We start from the raw sequence: 24,720 nt of genomic DNA on the forward strand, positions 1-24,720 counted from the left end.
GTAACTATCATCATTAAAAAGTATAATCTTAATCTATAATTTTCCAGCCTTTCCAAAAATCAAATTGGAATATTATCTAAAGTGACACAGGACGGTCACTGAGACGACAAGTGGACAACGGAAAGTGACGGGTCGTCCAGGAAAAGGAGTACGACAGCAGACGCAGCATTAGGCCATGACAAGTGCAACTGGTACTGCCAAGAAGTAGAGCAGAGACCTGGTGGGGGACAAAACTCACAAATACATAAAGCAGAGCCAAGCAACAGCTAGACACCCTACAACAGCACCAGCGCAGCCAGCGGCTTGGTGTGCCTCCCCGCAGCCTGCACACGTCTCATGCAGCAACATCACCGCAGCGAGCAACATAAACCCAGTCTTTAGCCAGAGACAAAATGCCTTGCCAACAATGGCTTAGTGTGAATTTACTCAGATTAAATATGTTATGTTTTATGGAATATAGATGATATTTCTGAGAACTCTGAGGTTTAGCAGCTCTTGATATAGGGACTATTTCTCTTCTGGCATAAACCCGTACTAAGACTGGGGTTATATTTTGCAGTTTCAGTATTGCTTACAGAAATAGATATGGCTTCAGGTGAGCAATATTTGTATCAATAATGTTGATGATACCTATTACCCCTACAACAATATATAGCTGGTGCTTCTTTCTCTGCCTCATCAACTGTTTTCTGTGATCATATATTTCAGGCCACATTGAAAACCTAACACAATCATAAACTGTTTCCAGGATACTGGGGTGCCATATGAAACATTGGGTGGGCTTCTTGGGTAGATCAACTCCTACCTATTCGGGTATTGGCAAATACATCAGCTAGAGACCCACTGGTTCCTTTGACCTCTCCGTGGGACAGCGTAGAAGATGCGGATGAAGAGGTGGACGATCCCTGGACTGAGCGGTTGATCCAGGACTCGGCATTCTGCAAGCTTTGTTGCAGGGCAGCAGAGAGCGCAGCCTGGCGTCTCAGAGAGCCCTCATCCTCAGAGGCCGAAGACGTGTCTGTGTGGAATTAGAGAAAAAGAGGTCTCGATCCTGCCTTGAGCACAGACTGTTCAGTTCTTGTTCATTGACTGTACAACCGATGTTGACACCAGTAAAATACCAGCATTCTCAAGTTAGATGATCAGGTGACATTTCTTAGATGTGGAAGAGAGATCTAGGGGACACAACTCACAAAACAGAATGCTGACCTCGGAAGACCACGGGAAACTTTAAAAAAAATTAATAATTTAATTAATTTGATAATTTAAGTAATTTTAATAATTTAATCAATCAGTGTTTACATTCTTCTGGTTTGCTCGCTCATTAGAGACCTTGTAAGGGGTGGTCACATGGGTTTTTCTGGGTATCTGTCTCTGCTTAAAAGGAGAGGGCTAGTGGCGCACGCCTTTAATCCCAGCACTCGGGAGGCTGTGGCAGGCGGATCTCTGTGAGTTCGAGGCCAGCCTGGTCTATGAGCTAGTTCCAGGACAGGAACCAAAAGCTACAGAGAAACCCTGTCTCGAAAATCAAAATAAATAAATAAATTAATTAATTAATTAATTAATTAAAATAAAAGGAGAGGGCTATAGGAGACATGGATACTACTTCTGCTGAAAAGTAGGAAGAGAGCAGGGTGATGAGATCTCAAGTGGGGGCAAGAAACTGTCTTAGCCTGGAGGCACTGCCTGCTCTACTGGACAAGCTGGCTGCTCACAGGGTTAGGTGAGGTTTTCAAACATGACAGAGCCATGAGAATTCCCTTGACTGAGCTGGGTTCTAACTTCAGGAAGCAGGCCTAAATTAGAACAGTTTGCTAAAAAACTCAAAGTGCAGACCCAGGGAAAACTTCTAAATGACACTGGGTGGCTCTAATTAGTGACCTGTGGCTTGAATGGACTCCTTCACTTTGCTCTTGTTTTTGCAGGACTAACAATGGAACCCACACATGCTGTATGAGCTAACTAGCAGAGCCCCAGTATCATTCAGTTTTGGGGGGTTTGAGACAGGTTTCTCACTCTGTAGACCATGCTGACCTCAAACTCAGAGATCCACCTGCCTCTGCTTCTCCAGTGCTGGGATTAAAGACACCACCACTGCCCAGTCATTTTTGTTTTATTTTGTTTTTTTAATAAAAAAGTGTTACGCTCAGTTCTGCAGAAATTTTTTGTCTAATTCAAATGAATCAGTGGGTCCAGGACATGCAGTGATTCAAAGAGCCAGAGAAATAAACAAGAGGGTAGAAAAAAAAACAACAACAACAACAAAAAAAAAACAACTAACACTCCACAATGGGAATTTGAGCTTAAAAAAAAAAAAAAAGAAAAAGAAAAAGAAAACCAAACCAAACCATGGTAATCCAGAATTCAGAAACCTAATCTATAAACCAGAGAGCCCAAATAAAGCAATGGCCACTACCTTTGCTTCTTGTTCAGACTACCAGCGATGCATTACCTCACATTAAAGGAGACGCACAGTCCAAGAACTGTAATGGTTTTAATGTACTCTATGCTGAAATCTATGTCAGGTCCTAGGGATGCTGAGACATATGAATGCCTGTGAGATAGGACCTACGGTATGGTACTGGCAACATACAACTCCACACAAGAACATAACGTGCAGTAAGCAATGGAAGAAATCAAGAACTTTGGGAGGAAGACTGGATTTTGAGTGCCTCAGTGTTAAGTGGAGTAGGTTATAAGAAGGTAGAAGATGGAGGCATGGGGGGACAGACAGATGGACACCCCAGAGAATTCAGTGATACAGCAAGAAGGCTCCCTGCAGGGAAAAGGTATACAATATAACAGGGTGTCAAAGGAAAACACAAGGACAATGGTGCTTAGCAAAAGCAGTACCTCATAATTTCTAGAAAATACTTGAAAATTTCAACTCTATCTTGAAAGGAAAACATTCTGTAAACAAGCAGAAAGTGGGGGGCAGGGAGGCAGTGAGACTTGTGACCCTCACCATGAGAATTTAGTGTTTTGGAGTAACATCTCAGAATCCCACAAAGGCCTCTGGATTTATAAGCTGCCCCTACTGTGCCATTTTAATTTGTGTAAGTCAAAAACCAGAATCAATCAATTTTTATTGGTAGTAAAACCCATATTTTCATTATTGGATTTGTAGAAAACTGACTGCATTATGTTTCTGTATTTGATCAATTATGTAATTAGGTGTAGTGTTTCAATTCAATTACCTGCTGTGCCTGCCAGCCCTCCTCAGGGTGTTTAATGGCTATTAGCTATGGAACAGCTTAGGCTAGGGCAAAATGTGGATGGCTTTGGGGTCTGTCTTCCATGTGAACTCTGAGGACTCACAAGTTTACTTGTAACTCGAGGTTAAATGATTCATTGTGAAGCCTCACCCATTCAACAAATAAATATGCCTAAACATGTGGTGGAGTTTCTTTTGTATTTTAATAAAGAAACTGGCTGGGCAGTAGTGGCGCACGACTTTAATCCCAGCACTTAGGAGGCAGAGGCAGATGAATCTGTGTGAGTTCGAGGCCAGGCTGGTCTACAAGAGCTAGTTCCAGGACAGGCTCCAAAGCTACAGAGAAATCTTGTCTCGAAAAAACAAACAAACAAACAAACAAAGACTGCCTGAAGATCAGAGAGTAAAGCAGCCCCACTGGTCAGCCGGACAGACCAGGCAGTGGTGACACACACCTTTAATCCCAGGAGCCACACTAGTTGCCATAAAAACCGGCCACTACATGCCTTTAAAGACACTAGAAAACGGGAGGAGGCAGCTCTCAGTTACAGTCTCATTCTGAGATTCCTGGAGACAGAATTGCCATTTCGGACTGAGATCAGGTAAGAGTCAGTGGCTGGCTGTTTTGCTTTTCTGACCTTCAGGTTGAACCCCAATTTCTGTCTCTAAGTTTTTATTAATCTTGCTTCATGAGCACTGTACCCGTGAGGGAGAATGAGATGCTGGGTGAGGAGGGCTTGGAGCCTTGTGGAGCTCATACTCCTTTGCCCTGCAGGGGAAGCAGGGATTGGCAGAGAGGCACAGCAATAACATCAGTTACAGCAAGTGAGAAAGGACAGTAGGTACAGAAAACAAGACATATTTGAAGAAATTAACACAACAGAACCCAGCTGAAGCACACAAAGAAACCGAAAGAGGTGAGGGCACAATCAGGGAGCCTAAGGACATGAGAGGAAATATGCCTACCTGAGGCCACTGTGGGCCAGCACACGGCCCTCTCAGGCCCTAGAGGACTGATGAAAAGGTGTCTTTGTCTCTGCTCTGCCACAGTGTCTGATATTTTCCCTTAGTAACAGTTTAAATGAGGCACTAAGACACGGCTCAGTCAAGAGCACTTACTTCTGTGTCAGAGGACCTGAGCTCAGATCACAGCAGCCTTGTCAAGTGGGTTACAAACACCTGCAGCTCCAACTCCAAGGGAGACCGCACTATCTGACCCCTGGGCATTCAACACAACAGCATACCCAAGGTAAAAAAATAAATCTTTTCTTTTTAAAGACAGAATAACTTAAACAGCCTGTTCCTTTAGGATGAAAGCAGGGAACAGAGAAAGGGCTCGGCAGTCCAGAGCACTTGTTCTCAGCTCCTCCAGCGGAACCAGGTTTGATCCCAGCACCAATCTGGTAGCTCACAAATGCTGGTAACTCCCATTTCTGGGACTTCAGTGCCCTTCTCTGGCTTCTGTGAATGCATAGATATACATGCAGACAAAACACCTACACACATAAAATAAAAATAATAAATGAGAGCCAAGAGAACAGACCCCTGAAGGTTGGTTTCTACTAAAAAGAAAACCGTCTGCTCTGAGGGTCACAGCACCCAAGGGCGTGACTGCTGCAGGTCACGTTCACGGGGAATTAACTCCCAGGGATGTGCAATGCTTAGTGCTGCTCTGGGACGGCTGCACTTTCTTTCTTTTCTCCTTTTTGAGCCAAGCTTTGCTATGCAGCTGCAACTGGATCTGTACGAGAGTCTCCCAAAGCCTGTCTCTTGGGGGTGGGTCCATAGGCAGTGGCCTCCACACTTGCCTGAGCCTACAACTTCACAAAAAAGAGAGGAAGAGAAAGGGCTCTTTAAAATATTATTTTGTAGGGCTGGAGAGATGGCTCAGAGGTTAAGAGCACTGACTGCTCTTCCAGAGGTCCTGAGTTCAATTCCCAGCAACCCACATGGTGGCTCACAGCCATCTGTAATGAGATCTGGCGCCCTCTCCTGGCCTGCAGGCATACATGGAGGCTGAACACTGTGTACATAATAAATAAATCTTAAAAAAAAAATATATTACTTTGTAGTGTAAAAAAAATGTCTACCAGGAATATTTGTAAAAAATTTTTTGGCAAGATTTAAAAAAAAGGGGGGGGGTTGGGGAAGTTTTTTTAAAATGTATGTATTTGTTGGAGAGTGTACCATGGAGAACAATGTGCAGGAGTTAGTCCTCTCCTTCCCCTATGGGTCCTGGGTATGGAATTCAGGTCGTCAGGCTTGGTGTACTGTGGTTATCTGCTAAAACCATTTTGTTTGACTGAGGTTTTTGAGACAGGGTCTTGTTTTGTAGTCCTGGAAAGCTTGGCCTTTAACTCGTAACAATCAGCCATTTTGCCTCCTGAGCGCTGGGATTACAGTCATGAGTCACTACCTAGAGCTCAAAACGTTTTGTTGCTGTTGTTTGGTTCTAGGGGCTGAACCTAAGACTTCATTCATGCTAGGCCAACACACTACTGCTAAATTATACCCCCAGGCCAGAAAACAATCTTTAAAGCCTGGCTTTCTCTTTGTGCTGTGATTTAAAACAGCACCATTTGATACTGTTCACCAGAAGCCTATCATTTATTTCAGTGGTTTTCACATGGGGTCACAACCCCAGTAGTGAATATCAGACTCAATTATGATTCATAACAGTTAGCAAAATTATAGTTATGAAGTAGCAACGAGAGGATTTTATGGTTGGGGGTCACCATGACATAAAGAATTGTATTAAATAGTTGCAACATTGAGAAAGTTGAGAACCACTGCTCTATTTGGGTTTTTTGGGTTTTGGTTTGTTTTTTCGAGACAGGGTTTCTCTGCTGTAGCCCTGGTTGTCCTGGAACTAGCTCTTGTAGACCAGGCTGGCCTCAAACTCACAGAGATCTGCCTGTCTCTGCTTCCTGAATGCTGAGATTAGAGGTGTACACCACCACCTGGTTAAAAAAAACTAATTTTAAAAGACTTATAAGGATGACAATGACACCTAAAGCACCTGACACCTGAAAATCAACGACACACACTGAGGAACAGCAATATGAGCTGACCAATTCCTGGAGAATAGTTACTATCAGAGCTGGAGATGGCTCGGCAGTTGAGAGCACTGACTGTTCTTCCAGAGGACCCTGGTTCAGTTCCCAGCACTCACATGGCAGCTCACAACTGTCTGTAACTCCAGTTCCAGAAGATCACATGGTGTATACATATACATACAGGTAAAACCTTCAGGTGCACAAAATAAAAAATCTTTTTAAAAAAAGAACAACAAAGGAAAACACATTCTGCCATTCAGCAATATGCCAAGCTTAGGTCTAGACACTAGCTTAGACAAGAGAGTAACAACAATCCCCTGAGGCTACAGGTGACACCCACAACCCTACAACCACTCAGAATAACACGTCACCTCAACTGGGCATGGAAGAGCAAGTGCTTCCGAGAACAGAGGAACAAACTTGCCAATGGAACAGTTAAGGCTTGATCTGGCGGAGGAGAAAGTGGATGGGGCTCTGCCACACAGAAAAGTCGTTTCTCCTGCCTGGATGACCGGCAACTTCAGCACGTACAAGAATACTTTGAGGAGAGATGGCTTTTACATAGGCAAGGGGAGATTTAAAACTTGAGAAGACAAATCTTTACAGAAAAGAAGGGGGTCTAGGAGGAGGCAGTGTATAGCATAGGAAAGGCTGGTTAGTTCTGGGCATCCAGAAAGCTCAGAGTTTCAAGGTGCTTGCTGCTCACCAGACAAGCTGAGTGTTTGACTCCCTGGACTCACATGGAGCAAGGAGAGAACTGGCTCCTGCAGGCTGTTCTCAGACCTCAACACATACCTTCCACACACAAATCAACAAATAAATGCAATTTTTATTTTTTTTTAAAAAGGTTCGTTCTGAAGATAGGGGCTGAGTCTATTTTAGGCTACAAATTCTGAACCATTTAAACCAACACTAAGCCCATAAGCGTGGACATTCATTCGCTATGCAGCTCTTAGAGAGACTGAAAACTACTCAAGAGAATTTTTTTATTTTATTTATTTTGGTTTTTCGAGACAGGGTTTCTCTGTAGCTTTGGTTCCTGTCCTGGAACTAGCTCTTGTAGACCAGGCTGGCCTCGAACTCCCAGAGATCCGCCTGCCTCTTCCTCCCAAGTGCTGGGATTAAAGGCGTGCGCCACCACCGCCTGGCTTAATTTTTAATTTTATTATTTTTTTATTTTATTTTTTTCATTTTTCAAGACAGGGTTTCTCTATGAAGTCCTAACTGTCCTGGAACTCACGTTGCAGCACAGGCTGGCCTCGAACTCCCAGACACACACACACACACACACATCATTAAACAGTTTTACTGGGAACTTCCCACATCTATTGAAAGTCTGCTTAGAAAACAAATGCTATATATATCCTGGGAGACAAGATACCATTTATGTTGTTTTGTTTTGGTTCTTTGAGACAGGGACTCATGCAGGCCAGACTGGCCTTAACTGGCTAAGTAAATCAGAAGGACCTTGAACTCCTCTGATCCCCACACCTCTACTTCCCAAGTGCTGGAATTACAGGCCTGCATCGTGACACCCAGGTTACTGCCCATTTGAATACTAGATTGAATATCTAACAACCCTTAGTGCTCTGAGTTTTCAGGAAAGCATATATTCAACACAAAACAATCCAGAAGAAGAGGCAAATATGTTAAGTAGCTTAAGGAATGACCTTTTGAATCAGTTCACTCTGGGAACTGCTATGTGACTTAATGGGTAAGGGTGCTTGTCACCAAGCCTGACAACTCAAATTCAACCCCGAGCCCACACGGTAGAAGGTATGAACGCACACACACACACACGCACACACACACACACACGCACGTGCGTGAGTGTGCCCATACTAACTAGTGAACTAATCAACTGTTCTGCACTTGGCTCTAGTTATGACACAACAATCAGATCTTAGACGTCTTCAACCTACTTGTTGCTTCCTTTTATTCTTCTGTGTGGGAAGGGCTCCAGGAACCAAACCCAGGACCTTGTACAAACTGCATATGAAGTCAGCTCGTGTCTCCTCAAGTGTCTCTTCTTTACCAGCTCCCAAAGACAATCGACCTTGACACCATCTATGGATAAGTTCATTTTCCTTTTTTCTTTCTTTCTTTTTTAAATTTATTTTTATTTTATTTGCATTGGTGTTTTGCTACATTTATGTCCTCATGAGGATGTCAGATCTTAGACAGTTGCGAGCTGCCATGCGGGTGCTAGAACTTGAATTCAGGTCCCCTGGAAGAGCAATGAGTGCTCTTAATTACTGAGCCATCTCTCCAGCCCCTAAGTTCATTTTCCTAGTTCAGTCCTGTGCCCGCATGCCCTCTATCTCTACTTCCCTCTGAACAATACATGAAATGTATAAATAGCACTAAGTATGAGATTGCTTTCATTAGCAAATCATAATTTTACAAAAAGCTATTGAAGAACACAAATGTAACCTGATGGCATGGTGGTTTTGTATTCTACGTTGGCCTAAGGAACACCAAATGCTCCTGAAGGAGCTCCTCAAGCACATGTGACTCCAGCTTACCGCCTGTGGACAATGAAAGGACGCTGCCAAACAAGCCAGACCCAGCACTGGGCTGGAGTCTAGCCACTGTTAACTGCATGGTTTTAAGTTAGTTATAATCCTTGGGCAATTCTGCAAGCTGGTAGTCTTTAAGACTTCTCTTTTTCACCAATCTTTTTCATTTGGGGGCGGGTAGGGTCTCTGTACCCCAAGCTGGCCTCAGACTTAGAATGTAACTAAAGAGGACCCTGCACCTTCTGCATGTGGGATTATAGGTTTGTGCTACCAAACCTGTCGTGTGGTTCTAGGGATTGAACCCAGGACTTCCTGTATGCTGTGCCTCATCCCCAGCCTCTGTATTCCCTTTCAAGTAACATTTAACTGACTGGAAGGTATTTTGGTCTGTAGCTCTCCAGAGGCAATGGCTATTTAATGTATACTATTCTAGTACTGTGCATACGTGGGCAGCTGTTAAGTAAAGGGATTTCCTACCGGTGACACTCAGGAACAAAACTGAGTCTGATCGCTACTATTTTACAAAGAGCAAGTCACTCAGCGACTGTGAACGTTGGTTGTCATATGGCTACAGAACATCTGCTCTTCCTACTTAATTAGAAGAAACACAAATCAGGCAGGGCAGTCTTTGTCATGTGAAAGTTCTTGGCACAGCATAAGAAAAAATAATTCTATAAAGCATCCTTGAGGTAGATGGAAAACTAACAATATCCCAAATGTGTTCCAAGACATCATTTCAATATATAGACATATAGGGAAAGAGATTGACAGTGTGTAAAGGGTTGAAAACAGAGCTAGGGAGAGGAAATTACCCTTGTCTTCCACCCCGAGATAATTATCACTGCCAAGCAAGACCCTATTCAGGACCCCACACATCTACACAAAACATGCCTCCACTAGAGCCAGTCCTGGGGTCACGGTGCTGGAGTTTATCTGGTCACCTGGCCACTCATGCAGGAGCAAACAATAAGCTCCCACTGCCACAGAAAAAGCTCAGAAGCAGGAACGAGTAAATAAATTACTGTGGCTGGCATTGCTTTCCTATATGAATGGGCAATGGTGCTACACCAAGAACCTCCACAGAGAAAGCTGAGGCCATTGCTGCATGACATCAGTAAATGATTTCAGCACATAAGAGAACTGGGCAATAGTAATTCAAGCAGCCTAAAAGATGGGGAAGGGCACAGCATTCAAACTAGGACTCATGACACACTTAGAGAACTTAGACTTTCAAACCCACAGCAGGTTAGTGTATGCTGGCTGACATCTTTACTGGGAGCTATTCATGAAAGAAGACAGATCATTTCCCACACCATTTACCACTGCTTCCAAACTAAATGATGCCGTAAGAGAAATAAAAATCTCTGGGGTTTCCTCCTTAAGCCCTCTGGATCAGGTAGCTCTAATTTTCATCAGGTTGGGAATCCAGGTGGCTGGACACCTCCCAAAGGGAAAGCAGCAGAGTGGTCAGTGTCCCAGAGTGAGAGCCACACAACACAGCTCATGAAGAGGAAGAACCTTCAAACCTGATGTTTGCAGTGACAGCTCAGTGTACAAAGAGCAAAGGCTAAACTATTGTGAAACGGGCTCATGTGGCACACTGTGGGGTAAATTGGTTTTTTGTGTGTGTGCATGAGGTGGGGTGTACGTGGAGTGGTGCCCTTGCAGGGTGAGCCTGGGAGGCCAGAGGCCGACACCAGAAGTCTTCCTCAATACATTTCCACAGTATTTTTCAGACAGGGCTGTTTCAGCTAGCTGACCGGCTGGTCAGTGAACTCCAGTATCCACCTGCATCCTCCCCATGCACTGCTGGGGTGGATATGACGGGGCTGGATGATCCAAACTCCACGGAGCCATCTCTCCAGCTGCCCACCTTTTGATCATTTTTATAACTGGCCAGAAGCTAATTTCAAAAACACTGAGTGATGATGAGCAATCCTGTAATCTCTTTTCCTCCTTCTCACTCCTAGAATACAGCCTCTTAACTTGGGTACTTGGGGCTAGCAAAAGTAGGTAAGTCATATAAAACTGATATCTGAATTAGAGGTCACAGGTCCTGGGACACGTTGTCAGTGTCTTAAACTGCAACATGGCAAGATTAGCCGATGCTCTTTAGTTTTGTTTTTTGAGACAGGGTTTCTCTGGTAACCCTGGCCATCCTGGAACTTTCTCTGTAGCAAGCTGGTCTCGAACTCAGAGATTAACCTGCCCCTGACCCCCGCCAAGTGCTGGGCCTGGACTACCACCATCCAGCAAGAATGGCAAACTCCACTGCTAACATGAAAGATGCTGGCAGATTCCTAATGACACGGCCTCCTGCCTGCCCTCTCTGGAGCAGAGTACTTGTACTTGGTATGTGCAGAATCGCTGGATGAAAACACCTGGGTCTACCTCCCGGGGTGTGTGAGGCTGCTCGAGAGGAGCCTCAACATCTCCTCTTGGGAAAAATTTCCTACTTGAAACATAGATGTCCCTAATAGCATATGGAAGTGTTTCAATTCCTACTCAGAAACCTCTAGAACAGAAGGTAAATGGAGAAAAAGCCTATTCACTCCCTCTGCTGATTTTGGGCCTTAGGAGAGAGAACCATGTCGTTGTTATGAAATTATTAACATGTGTAACGTGGTCAAGAACATTATGCTTCATCTTGAAGGTTCCACAGAGAGAGAGAATGCATGTTTAGAGTTCAGAGGCTTGCAGTGGGCCGATGGTGAAGGACTATGGTTCCATTCAGCAGTGGACAGCTGTGACTTCTTTCGAGGGCCACTGAGCTCCCCTCTGGCAGTGATGCTTAAGAAAGGGTTGATAAAAGGCCCTCCCTGATCCTGTGGGGCCTCTCACTTTTAACCCACAGCCCTGAGAGTAGCCATTTACTCTGGACCCACACCGCCTTGACGGGGGCCAGGAGAGGGCTGCTTCTAAGAACTGTATGTTGTGTTGTTCCCCACCCTTTGCCATTTACTGAAACTGAACCTTCAGCCATGCTGCAGGGATCTGCCAACATGGATGGCTTCGAGACTGAGAGCCCCCTTTGTGCCCGAGGACCCAACTTGAACACTATACAAATGTGGAAGGGAACCCATCCAAGATTCTGAATGCGTGGGTCTGAAGTGTGCACCACTATGGACACAAAGTGCCGCATTGTGTTAGTCTGCTAGAGGTATCCTGTGTTACAGTTACATTTTGAGAAACACTTGAAGCCACAGAGCTATTTCTCTTTCAAACATATTGACACCACAAATGTGAAGGGAAAAAAAGCACACACAGCTAATGAGCCCACAGCAAACCCAAGTGCTCTGAGAAATTAGTCAAAACCTAGGAGAAAACTGTTGATGTGAGCCTGAATCCATAAGCATAGCTCAGCATGGCAGCTGTGAACGAGAAACCAACCACACAATGCAGCCCTTCAGGGAGGCTATCCAAATCCATGGTGTTGAGGGGAGGGCTAAGAGCACTTGCTGCTCTTACAGGACCCAGGTTTAGTTCCCAGCACCTGCAACAGTTTGTAACTCTGGTTCTAGGGTACCTGTTACCTTCTTCTGGCCTCCAAGAGCACAAGGCACATACACAGTGTGCATACATACATGTAAGCAAAACACTAATATACATAAAATAAACAAATCATTAAAGAATATTATCTGGTATTTGATCTAAGAAAAAAATAAGGTTTTCATAAATTTTTTTTTTTTTTTTTTTTGGTTTTTCGAGACAGGGTTTCTCTGTGGTTTTGGAGCCTGTCCTGGAACTAGCTCTTGTAGACCAGGCTGGTCTCGAACTCACAAAGATCCGCCTGCCTCTGCCTCCCAAGTGCTGGGATTAAAGGCGTGCGCCACCAACGCCCGGCGGTTTTCATAAATTTGATGAAACATTCTGAACAGGAAAGAAATTTGAGAACTGTCTAGTTGGTCCTAGGATCTAAAGTTCTAACTCCTAAATTCACAATGGAAAAAGACCTCACTGTTAAAAAGGAAAACTTTAAATATACAAACATATTAAAGGATATTTATTTTTTCAGATCTATTTCAAATTTGTATTAATGACCTCCTAAATATTTAGTGAAACAAAACTCTATTCCACGTCTACTCCTATGTTGGCTGTTGAACTAAGATGAAGCATCAACTGAGGATGGGTTAATATCTGTGACACAAAGCAGCCATATCGTCCTCACAGAAGGGCCTGGCTCGTGCTGCTGGTGACATGAGTGTGGGCGTCGTAGGCCAGTCAACGCTGGGATTCAGAAGGAAGCTGTGCTGTGCAGAAAGTGACAACAGAGAGCACTGCACAGGTTCACGGGATGATGTGTGCTGAGCTCCAGGTCCACCTCAGAGAGAAAAAGGTACATGTCCAAACACCCAGAGAGTAACTGTCAAAGAGAAAGGTTCTGATAAACCTACCGGGAGGAGTGCAAGCATCCGCAGGAGACTGGACAAATGTGGACCGCCTTTTGGTGGGCATGGGCAAAGCCATTTTTTGTTCTTTGTGCTTTGCCAGAGCAGCCTGAACCGCTTCTGTGTGGATATCTGAAAGGATAACATATGGATTTATTTGCACTTGTGCTGGATGGTAACATCTGAGGAATGAACTATTGACCGTTATTTAGATTGTTAAAAATGCCAAGGGGGAGGTTTAGGTGGTTTTATTTATCTTTTGATTCAGATCAATTAAGATAAAAATCAAAGCTAGAAACAAAAGGAGTCAAGGGCAATTTCATAGAGCACAGTGAAGACTGAGCGCACAACGTTAGAAACAGCAAAGGGCTGCCTAGGGGGGCATGAGCCCAGCAAGTCCTGTGCCCAAAGGGAGCCCAGCCTCTACGTGGACTGGAGTTAATTCTAAGGAAATAATTAGTGTTCTGCAAGGAAAATTTTGAATTAGAGCACTTCCAACAAAAGTAGCCTAGGGTACTCTTAGCTGTCAAAAAGAACTCCCTCAGGTCTATGCCACAGGGACAGAAGGGATGATTCTGGTCTAAAAGTCACAAGGGCACATGTTACTCATTTTGCAGCCTGCACATGGCTCTGGCCTCTTGCATTTGTCATAGGAACCTCAAAATTAGCATATTCCAAACAGAATTCTGGCTTCTTCACCCCACTACAAAATGAATAAGTAAATATATAAATAAATAAAAAGCAACAACAAAAAAAAAACCCGATTGTTCTGCACACAGCATGATGCATTCTGTCACTGCTTTGTAAAGGAGCCTCTTTACAAGGCATTCAACTTGGACCTCTGGCCTGCATACGTACACACACACAAGCACACACCCACTCACACCAACACAAACATGTGTATACAAACATGTATACGACCCCCTCACACACACAGGACTGAAGGGAAATAAAGATGCTCTTACAGATCCTGCTGAGGTGGAGCAAATCCAACGTTTCCCCACTTGACAGTTTCTCCTGCCCAGGAATGGCTCCAGACACATCCTCTCAGGCTTCTCTGCCATTTTTTGTTGTTGTTTTGAGACAGGGTTTCTCTGTAGCTTTGGAGCCTGTCCTGGAACCAGTTCCTGTAGACCAGGCTGGCCTCGATCTCATAGAGATCTACCTGCCTCTGACTCTTAAGTGCTGGGATTAAAGGGTGCATGCACCACCACTGCCCAGCTTCTCTGCTCTTAAGTGTGACCTCAGATGAGCTCGTCCAGTCATATCCATGTCTGAGGAAATCTAACTCAGAGTCAGAAAGTGTAGGTCCCAGGGCTGATGGGAGCTAAGGACAATGACCCAGAAAGGGGAGTCTGAACTTCAAGTCAGATCCCTAGAATTCTCTCCCTTCCTAGGGGTTTCTCAGCCATTTCCTTCTGTGACCTGTACCAGCTATTTAAGGGAACCTGAGTCAGCAGCTGCTCTTGCAACCAAAACAGCCCTGACTGACACAAATAAACGGCTCCGCATCCTGACTTTAAAGGGCTCCACAGCACTTCCCGGAGTTAACAGGTTACAACTTCGGCAACCCTTTACTATCAAATATTAGGTTGTTTCTATTTTTCTTACTACTGTCCACAATAAGAATAATTCAACATTTCACTTTAGAACACATCTAATTATCTCCTTAGCATTAGCTCCAAGCAAAGGGGTGAAATCAACGAATATCCACTTCTTATTAATACTTCCTTAGAATAATAATTTTTCTCTTACATAGCCACTGTTCAGTTATCAAAATCTGGAAGTGTAGCCAGGTGTGCTCTAGGAAACCTTTAAATTCCAGCACTCAGGAGGCAGCAGCAAATGGATCTTAAATTAGAAGTAAACTAGAAGTCAGTCAGGGCTACACAGTGAGACCTTGGTTTTTTTGTTTTGTTTTTTAAAATCTGTAACTTTAACATTGATGCGCCCATCCTGCTGTCTGACTCACAACCTAGCTGTCCCAATAATGCCATAGTTTCTCACCAGCTTTTCCTGATCTAGACACATATTCCTTTTGGATATCCTGATCCTTTAGCCTCTTATAATCTGGGACAGTGTCTTAGTCTTCCTGTCTTTTATTGTCATGACAGTGTCGCACAGCCTATTTTTATAAAACGCCCCAAATGTTTGCAGCTTTGATATGTTCTTATTAGATCCAGGTATATACTCTGACAGGGACACCACAAAGAATGTGCCATTCTAAAAACATGGTATCAAGATATACCTGTCTATTATTGGTGACAGTACCTTCGAATATTCAGTTAAATGTTGTCTGTTAAATTAATCCACGTGGTTCGTCTTCTTTGTTTTTGTCTGTTTGTTTCTTCCCCGACACACACTCTACTTGCTCTGTAGACCAGGCTGACCTTGAACAAAAATCCACCTGTCTCTGCCTCGCAAGTGCTGGGATTAAGGCCTGACCACTGATAAGTCTTAACTGCATCATGACCCTGGGTGAGATATTTATTACTTAGGGAATCAACACATTCACTGGTTCCCCATCTACTCTGGGACTCTCCTGGTGTTAGCGTTTGTTGGCAAATTACTGGCATCCTGGCTCTTGGATACTTTTCATTTTGGTAGTTATGGTTTCCTGACACAGTGTGTCACCTAGTACCTTCCCTGTCCAGGCCTGGTCCTGCACAGCTCTCTCAGGAGCTCCTGTCAATGGCAGATATGCAGCCTTCAGGAACCAGGATCCTGAACTAGCGGCTCTTGGTATTACTGGGCCTTTCAGGGTCGACGGAACACAAACACAAGTATCTGTGCACATATCTATTTCTATCTATATGTGCATTAAAAATGAGTCCCTGATACTCTGATTTCATTCAGCCCAAAAAATTCCTTCTAATGTCCCCCTTTCCATTTGTAACTTCCTTTTAACAATGCCCCCAATATTTTATTCACTCACTGAATCTATATTATGCTACATAAACAGCTACTTCAAAATTGTTATATCAATTGTAACAAATCTTCTAACTTGAGTTCAGTACCTGTTTCTAGTTGTCTGGTCTTTAGACTGGGAGCGTTTACGTGAAGAAAGCACTGTAATCAAATCTGTTCAGGCCAGTTCTCAGGCTGCACGCCTGCTGAGCACAGCTTTATTCATGTTTCAAAAGCCCGTGCCATTTCCAGTTAGCTCTCTGTCTTGGGGTTTTACCTCAAGATGTGAGCCCTCAACTTCTGCTCCAACGCCATGGGGGTGGGGGACTCATCCTCCGAAACTGCAAGTCCTGTCAAATGTTTTCTTTTCTAAGTAATCATGTAGAGGTCAGAACCTGTCCATTCTTTCCACCATGTGAGTCTCAGGAAGTGAACTCAAGCCATCAGGGTGGGCAGCAAGTGCCTTTAACCCACTGAGGTAAAATAAACCTTCAAGTCATTTGTTCATCTTCCCCACCAACTTCCAGTTTTATTTTCCCTAATTTTTTTTCATATATTAGGGATATGAGATACAAATTGCCAAGAGGCAAATTTATACTGCTTTCCTACCACCACACACACAAAAAAAACTTATGTGCCTTTTATTGCATCAGAAAGTCTTTCTATATATAAAGTCCAAGTGATAAAAGTGTTGGCTGGTTTCCTTTGGTATGTGTACCCTTCTATCGTTCAAATCTCTAATCCAGAGAGGTGAAGTGGGAGGTAGCGTATGCTCCAGGCTATCTCCCAGCTGTGTGAACGCCAGTATTTCAACAGAACCTGCGTGTCCTGGTAAGCTGCAACACCAGCTGCACAGCACACAAAAAAGACTCTCAGAAGCACAATGGTGGAGAGCTGAACTTGCTGTCTTATTGTAATAGTCTGCCAACAGGCATGTGTGCCATACAAACTACTATAATTATTATCACATAGCTAATATCTACCTATTTCTCACATTTTTCTGTGTTTTCTAAGCCATTCTTTGCATTCCCAAACAAATCTCAAAAGTAAATTCTCTGGGCCTGCAAACCCTTTGCAAACACCAGCTCTATGTACTAAGAGAGGCAGGAGATAGAATTTCAGTCCTGTATTTCACATTATCTGCTTTTGCATTTTTTACATTATCTGTCATTTTCTTTTGCACAGAGTAAACGGCTATTTATCCTTCAGAATGGCTTGGACAGCATCAGCATGAAGCCTGCCTCAGCAACAGGCACCTCCTGCTTCTTTCAGATGCTGCCTTTGTACCCTGGACTGTGTGAAGGACTCTTGTGTTTCCATCTATGCTTCCCCAGGATGTCATGCTGTGCTCAGATCACAGGAAGTGCTGCCAGGAGAGTTCCATCGCTCCTGGCTGAACTCAGGGGTATTAATACAGAAAGACATGACCTGGAGCCCCTGTGTCAGTCACTTTACGCAAACAGAACAGATTTGGACAAAGATAGAGAAGCTCTCCTCTAGATGAAAGAGGGAGGTATGCTGCATTTCAACTCAGAAGAAGCCACACTGATGGTGAGGACCCATAGTAAGACATGACTGTCACAGCCGAGCTTGCTGTCCTGTTACAATTATACCACTCAGAGATTTTATGGGTCATTTTGTCAACAATAAGAAAACTGAGCAGAGGGAATTGCTCAATGGCCAAGCACTTGTCTGGGATGTGTGAGGTCTCTAGTCCAATCCTACTTCAATCCCTAGAATCACCAAAAGAAACAAAGAAGTAATCATATATTACAAAAACAATCTAAACACATACAGCACTAATTAAGGATGTTGCAAGAAACACCAGCTCAATAGCAGGGTACATTTTTGTCTCAAATTTCTGTACCTATGAGCACTAACTAATGCTCAGTCTCCTCCATACTAGGATTATGGAGTATACTACCTACCAAGTCCAGTTTGGGCTATTACTTTTAAAAGCATAATACCAACTTACTTACTTTGGGTTCTGAAATAGGATACTTTTATGTAGCATGTATATTTATTTCATATTATTTTAGTGTTCCCTAAGTCCACTCAAATCAAGAATTCCATATCTTATTGAAATTTTCACACTATCTTACAAAAGAGACAAATTAAAGTATTTTTTTACATTTTATTTATTTATGTATGAGTGCTCTATCTGCATGTACACCTTTAGGCCAGAAGAGGGCACCAGATCTCACTATAGATGGTTGTGAGCTACCATGTGGTTACTGGGAATTGAACTCAGGACCTCTAGAAAAGCAGTCAGTGCTCTTAACCATTGACTCTCCAGCCCCCAAATTAAAATATTTTTAAAAGGGTCCTTATATTAGAAGAAATATGATTCATCACTGCCTTGGAAAGTAAGTAAGCAGTCACAATGAAATAAGGTATTTCTCAATGACAGAATAGTAGCAAAGCTAGTGCTCTCACTTGGTTCTTTACCTCCCTAGGTATTTTTACCTGTGATAGGAAATGTGAGAGCAAAGCTGCCAAAGTCAGGCATCATCCCGCTGATGATGGGAGGCTCACACCATCTGTATGACTAAGAACCACACAGTAGAAGTCACAGCATCAGGTCCAAGAACACCGGGCCACCCAACTGTCCCTACATGAAAATGCTGGCCCAGACATTGGTGTCAAAGGGAACAGACCCAATTACTCCAGCCAAGATTCCTACTGGTCAGAACACAGCAGCCCTCCTAACAGAATGCGACAGGTTCAACGGCACAGGATTCATCTTGATCTCTTATAAGGAAATCACTTCTGTAGTTCATTCCCTGGACAAAGCTGACTATGGATTTCTCTCCCAGAAGCCATCGAAGCTGAGTATCATTTTTCAGCTTAACAGGGTGATGCTAACACACCCTGAATGTCCTTTCTCATTTTATTGTTTTATTTGGGGTGGCTAATTTCTCCAAAGATCAACATCTAAGGCATTCTAAGATGGATTTCCTTTGCACTGTAAGCATTAACTGTGTTTGCTGCACTTAGGAATAAACCACACAAGTAGTCAGGAGGAAGAGGCACTGCTGCAGCAGCGTGTTGACGGTCCTCTGGCAAAGCACACCAAGAACAGGACACAGGATCTAAACTCCTGAGAGCAGGGGCTGGAGAGACATTGCTCTTGCAGGGGACCCAGGTTCCATTCCCAGCATCCACGTGCCAACTCACAAGTCTGTAACTCCAGTTCAGGGGATCCAACTTTCTTCTGATCTCCATGCACAGTAGCCACACACAATGCACAGACATACATGCAGACATGCAGGCAAAACACCCACACACATGAAATAAATAATCTCTGAAAACAGCTCTTAAAATTATATCTTAAACATTAAGCACAAAGGTTATTTAGAGTTGATTACGACTGTTTGAAATACCACAGGTGCCAATAAACCTGTGCCAAGTAAGGACATTTTCGAGCCACACTCACCAGCATTAGATTACCAGGCCTTTCTGTGCACCCACCTCTTCACTCTGAAGCATAAACTTTACAAATCATTCCTTAAGCTCTTGAGCTATTTTGCGTGTGGCATGCTGTACAGCCCACCTCATGACACGAGACACAGCTGCTTTTGGTTTCAGGAATGCCAGAATTCTGAGAGCATTCCATTCTCCAGTGTGCTGAGAGTTCCCATGGCTATTCAGCTGAACAGGTCCCAATATACGGAAAGCTACCATGTTGGTCTATAATCTATGCTTCCCTGCCTTTTTATGTTCCCCATATGACAATGCTGCAACTCTCACAGCTTGTCATACTTTTGGAGATTTCTTTTTAATGTTAGGGAAGCACTTTTCAAAAAAGTTTTATTATTATTCATTTTATGTGTATGGGTGCTTTACCACATTCATGTGTGCACCATTAGAGGCCGGATGAGGGCATTGGATCCCTTGAAACTGGAGCTACTGATGGTTGTGAGCTGCCGTGTGGGTGCTGGGGATTGAAATCGGGTCCTTTGGAAGAGCAGCCAGTGCTCTTAAACACTGAGCCTTCTCTCCAGCCCTTCAGAGATTAATACATATTATTTTTATTGTGTTTATGTGTTGTGTGTTTGCATACATGTGTGTGTGCCCTTGGAGGCCAGTAAATGGGTCAGATCCGCTGGTGCTGGACTTACAGGCTGTTGCGAGCCACTCGATGTGAGTGCTGAGAACCAAACTAGGTTCTCTGTCAGAGTGGCAAGTGCTCTTTGCCACTGAGCCACAGAAGTGATGTTTGGGAACCACCTTTCCTTCCTCCCCATTGCTCCTGCCCAGCCTATCTCCTGCTAGCTTCCTCTCTCACAAAACCCCAGTGAGACGAAGACCAGCCTGACCACTCACTGACTCCTCATCACTGCCCTTGCGTTTTCCAAATACCCGCTTCGCAGACTACATTTTCTATCAGTTGGGGAATTCTAAAAGAAATGGTTTTAAATGGCAGGGGCTGGAGATAGTGACTGTGTTTCTGCAAGAGAGAGTCACAAACTTCACATCAGCCAGTGAGCTCATAAAGACTTTTTGATCTACAATCATTTTGGACACACTGTCCCTTAAACTAGGTCTTTTATCATAATCCACTAATAAACATGTCAAGAAAGAAAGATAAACCAGGAGAGAAAACAAAATCTCCCAGAAGTCTAGAAATGAGAATTCTAAGTGCCCAACCCCTTCTGCTCTGCTTAGAGCACACTGCTGACTGAGTTGGCCTCTAAAGGTGACAGCAGTACCTAGGAAACCAGGTTGGATGCTTGGCAACAACCAGGAAGTCTGGATATGCTCTGCTGCTTCCACCTTTTACCTCCCTCTGACCCACCTTTAACCGCAGCTGCTTTTAGCTGGGAGTGGCAGTGCACACCTGTAATCTAAGCATTTGGGAAGCTGATGAAGGGGGACTCATACATCTAAGGGCAGCCCAGGTCACAACCCAATAGCAAAACAAGCAAACCTACTTTACTTTCTTTGTTTCCTCAAAGTACCTCTTTAGCACTGGAACACAGAAATGTACAGCGAGCAGTGTGCACTGGAATACAGCAGTGTACAGCGAACAGTGTGCACTGGAATACAGCAGTGTACAGCGAGCAGTGTGCACTGGAATACAGCAGTGTACAGCGAACAGTGTGCACTGGAATACAGCAGTGTATAGTGAGCAGTGTGCACTGGAATACAGCAGTGTATAGTGAGCAGTGTGCACTGGAATACAGCAGTGTATAGTGAGCAGTGCCCACTGGAATACAGCAGTGTACAGCGAGCAGTGCCCACTGGAGTACAGCAGTGTACAGTGAGCAGTGTGCACTAGAGTACAGCAGTGTATAGCGAGCAGTGTGCACTAGAATACAGCAGTGTACAGTGAGCAGTGTGCACTAGAGTACAGCAGTGTACAGTGAGCAGTGTGCACTAGAGTACAGCAGTGTATAGCGAGCAGTGTGCACTAGAGTACAGCAGTGTATAGCGAGCAGTGTGCACTAGAGTACAGCAGTGTACAGCGAGCAGTGTGCACTGGAATACAGCAGTGTATAGTGAGCAGTGTGCACTAGAGTACAGCAGTGTATAGCGAGCAGTGCCCACTGGACTACAGCAGTGTACAGTGAGCAGTGCCCACTGGAGTACAGCAGTGTACAGTGAGCAGTGTGCACTGGAATACAGCAGTGTATAGTGAGCAGTGCCCACTGGAGTACAGCAGTGTATAGTGAGCAGTGCCCACTGGAATACAGCAGTGTACAGCGAGCAGTGCCCACTGGACTACAGCAGTGTACAGTGAGCAGTGCCCACTGGAGTACAGCAGTGTACAGTGAGCAGTGTGCACTAGAGTACAGCAGTGTACAGTGAGCAGTGTGCACTGGAATACAGCAGTGTACAGCGAGCAGTGCCCACTGGAGTACAGCAGTGTATAGTGAGCAGTGTGCACTAGAGTACAGCAGTGTACAGTGAGCAGTGTGCACTGGAATACAGCAGTGTACAGCGAGCAGTGCACACTGGAGTACAGCAGTGTATAGTGAGCAGTGCCCACTGGAATACAGCAGTGTACAGCGAGCAGTGCCCACTGGAGTACAGCAGTGTATAGTGAGCAGTGCCCACTGGAATACAGCAGTGTACAGCGAGCAGTGCCCACTGGAGTACAGCAGTGTACAGTGAGCAGTGTGCACTAGAGTACAGCAGTGTACAGTGAGCAGTGTGCACTAGAATACAGCAGTGTACAGTGAGCAGTGTGCACTAGAGTACAGCAGTGTATAGCAAGCAGTGTGCACTGGAATACAGCAGTGTATAGTGAGCAGTGTGCACTAGAGTACAGCAGTGTACAGTGAGCAGTGTGCACTAGAGTACAGCAGTGTACAGTGAGCAGTGTGCACTAGAGTACAGCAGTGTACAGTGAGCAGTGTGCACTAGAATACAGCAGTGTACAGTGAGCAGTGTGCACTAGAGTACAGCAGTGTATAGCAAGCAGTGTGCACTGGAATACAGCAGTGTATAGTGAGCAGTGTGCACTAGAGTACAGCAGTGTATAGCGAGCAGTGCCCACTGGAGTACAGCAGTGTACAGCGAGCAGTGTGCACTGGAATGAGCTACTAGAACAAATGGAAATCTCAATTGATTTCCACTCTGCTAAAACACTTAGTACTTGAGAATGTTCAAGATTTGGCCTCTAACCTTCCCTAGCCTGTCTTCACTCCCTGCCAGCCCTGAATTCAGCCTGAAGTTCTGGCTAAATGAACTAGTTTTGGACCTACTATCTGGTACCATTTTCCTAACTGATTCTTGTCTGGCAGCCATGCTTCTACTACCTACCTGATCCCTCAGGACAAGGTGAATTGCAGGGGAAACTGGTATGCTGCATGACTGTTTGTGGCAGTGACTGAATATCTTTCACCCTTCATCATCTGTATGTGAAAATGTGTCTAGTAATACCCACTCAGAATGGATTGGTCAGCTCTGTAACCATGTCCTTTTAAATGATGTTTCTGAGAGGATATTTTCAATTCGAGAAAGGGTCATGGTACCTTTAGCTGGTAAGAGGGGGACAAAGTCTAGAGGAAGTAAAATAATATTACTATTAAGTTCTGTTATTTAAATCATAGGATATGCTACACATATGCTACATGGTATCAGAAAGACCTGCTCTAGGATTTGTTCCACTGCCAAGTACAGCGCGATGCCCTTCTCTTTGCCAGCAGGGCCTTCTGGGTTAGAGGACATCACCAAACGGATGCGCTCGCTATGGGAAGTTCACTGTGTGTCTAGGTCTGTGAGCCATGGGCTAGTTACAACTCTGCAAGCACAGGAGCTGCCGCCTCACACGTGACCTAACTCCTACCTTCCTTTTACTTATTTATTCACAGTGATGTTGTGCTTGTCTTGCTCCTTTTCTGAAACTGAAATTTCTAGAGGGTAGAATGGTCTTATTTGCTGCTGTCTGGTCAGAAACTTGAGTATCTACAGCTGATACTCAGTACGTACCTCCTGGCTCAAGGGAAAGCAGCACACCAACCATGAGGGGTGCTCAGGACACAGCTCACACTACCTAGGACACACAGCTCACACTTCCCGGGACACACAGTTCACACTGCTCAGAACACAGTTCACACTTCAGGCAGAAAAACGTCTGCAATTCCTTCTCACCTGATCTGTATCGCTCATCTCTGGCCCCTCCAGATCGAGATCGGTGATATTTGGAAGGAGCAGAAGTCTGAGCCGGAGTGGGAGCAGGAGTCTGGTTTCTGTCTTTTTGTCCTGTTGAATCAGTTTCTAAGAAAGAAAGTTTGGAAGATGGTTATCCAACAGCAACAGTGGGTGGGTGGTTGTGTTCTAAGCATGACACTCATTCCTGTCACAGCTGAAGGTAGTTATCCCTTCATAGTAAAGGGCTAAAGGTTAAGGTAAGCACATAAATTCGATATGAAAGCCTCAAGCTAGGGCTAAAGAGATGGCTCAGAGGTTAAGAGCACTGTCTGCTCTTCCAGAGGTCCCAAGTTCAATTCCCAGCAACCACATGGTGGTTCACAACCATCTATGATGAAATCTGGTGCTCTCTTCTGGCCTACAGGCAGAATGCTGTATACATAATAAATAAATCTTTTTTTTTTAAAAAAAAAAAAAGCCTCAAGCTAAAAAATTCCCTCACAGCTATAACCATCAATGTCTGCTAGGAAAGAAATAGCTAGACAATAAATGTTGTGTAAAAGTCATCCTAGAGACTGGCCCGTTAAGATGGCGAAATCAAACTTCCAATAAGGTCGTGGTTCTGCCAGGTACGGTTCCACCACTGAGCCACACCCCCACGTCTAGATTATCTTTTAGTACACTGACTGTGCTTGAGAGAACAAGGAGGGATACGTTTTAGGATGCTCTCTGTCTGTGTGCACCATAGATCTAGCGATGCTCTTTCCTGGTTCCTGTTGCTGGAATTCTCACCCAAAGCTCATTAACTGACACAGGCGGAGGTCTTAAACCTACCCTGTCGGATACAATGTGAGTACTACATTAGACAGCACTGAGCAGGGAAGACAAGACAACCGTCAATCCGGGTCAGGTGGGCTGCAGTCCCTCTCTGGCTCGCTTTGATCTCCCTTCCTGACACCCAGCTGCCTTTCCACTCCCTTTAACATCTCATGCAGACACAGCCTTTGTAATGTCTGAGTCTGTAAACTAGTGTTTAA

The 24,720-nt window shown here is 44.4% G+C and overlaps 1 protein-coding gene across 5 annotated transcripts in view; it reads right to left on the bottom strand.

Moving 5' to 3' along the window:
* Positions 1-24,720, bottom strand: part of Dip2b (disco interacting protein 2 homolog B) — a 186,819-nt gene that overhangs the window by 78,243 nt on the left and 83,856 nt on the right. For 4 of the 5 annotated variants that reach the window (XM_041642503.1, XM_041642501.1, XM_041642502.1 and 1 more), the window contains exons 3-5: positions 23,684-23,809; positions 13,184-13,309; positions 806-1,018 (exon numbers count right to left, since the gene is read on the bottom strand). In XM_041642503.1, coding sequence (XP_041498437.1) covers positions 806-1,018; positions 13,184-13,309; positions 23,684-23,809 — 465 coding nt within the window. The remainder of the gene's footprint in view (positions 1-805; positions 1,019-13,183; positions 13,310-23,683; positions 23,810-24,720) is intronic. The other variant, XM_041642505.1, reaches the window with a different exon arrangement.

The sequence above is a fragment of the Microtus oregoni genome, unplaced genomic scaffold (genome assembly GCF_018167655.1).
Source record: "Microtus oregoni isolate MIOR12 unplaced genomic scaffold, Mior012 000077F_ref0000221, whole genome shotgun sequence".
Lineage (NCBI taxonomy): Eukaryota > Metazoa > Chordata > Mammalia > Rodentia > Cricetidae > Microtus > Microtus oregoni.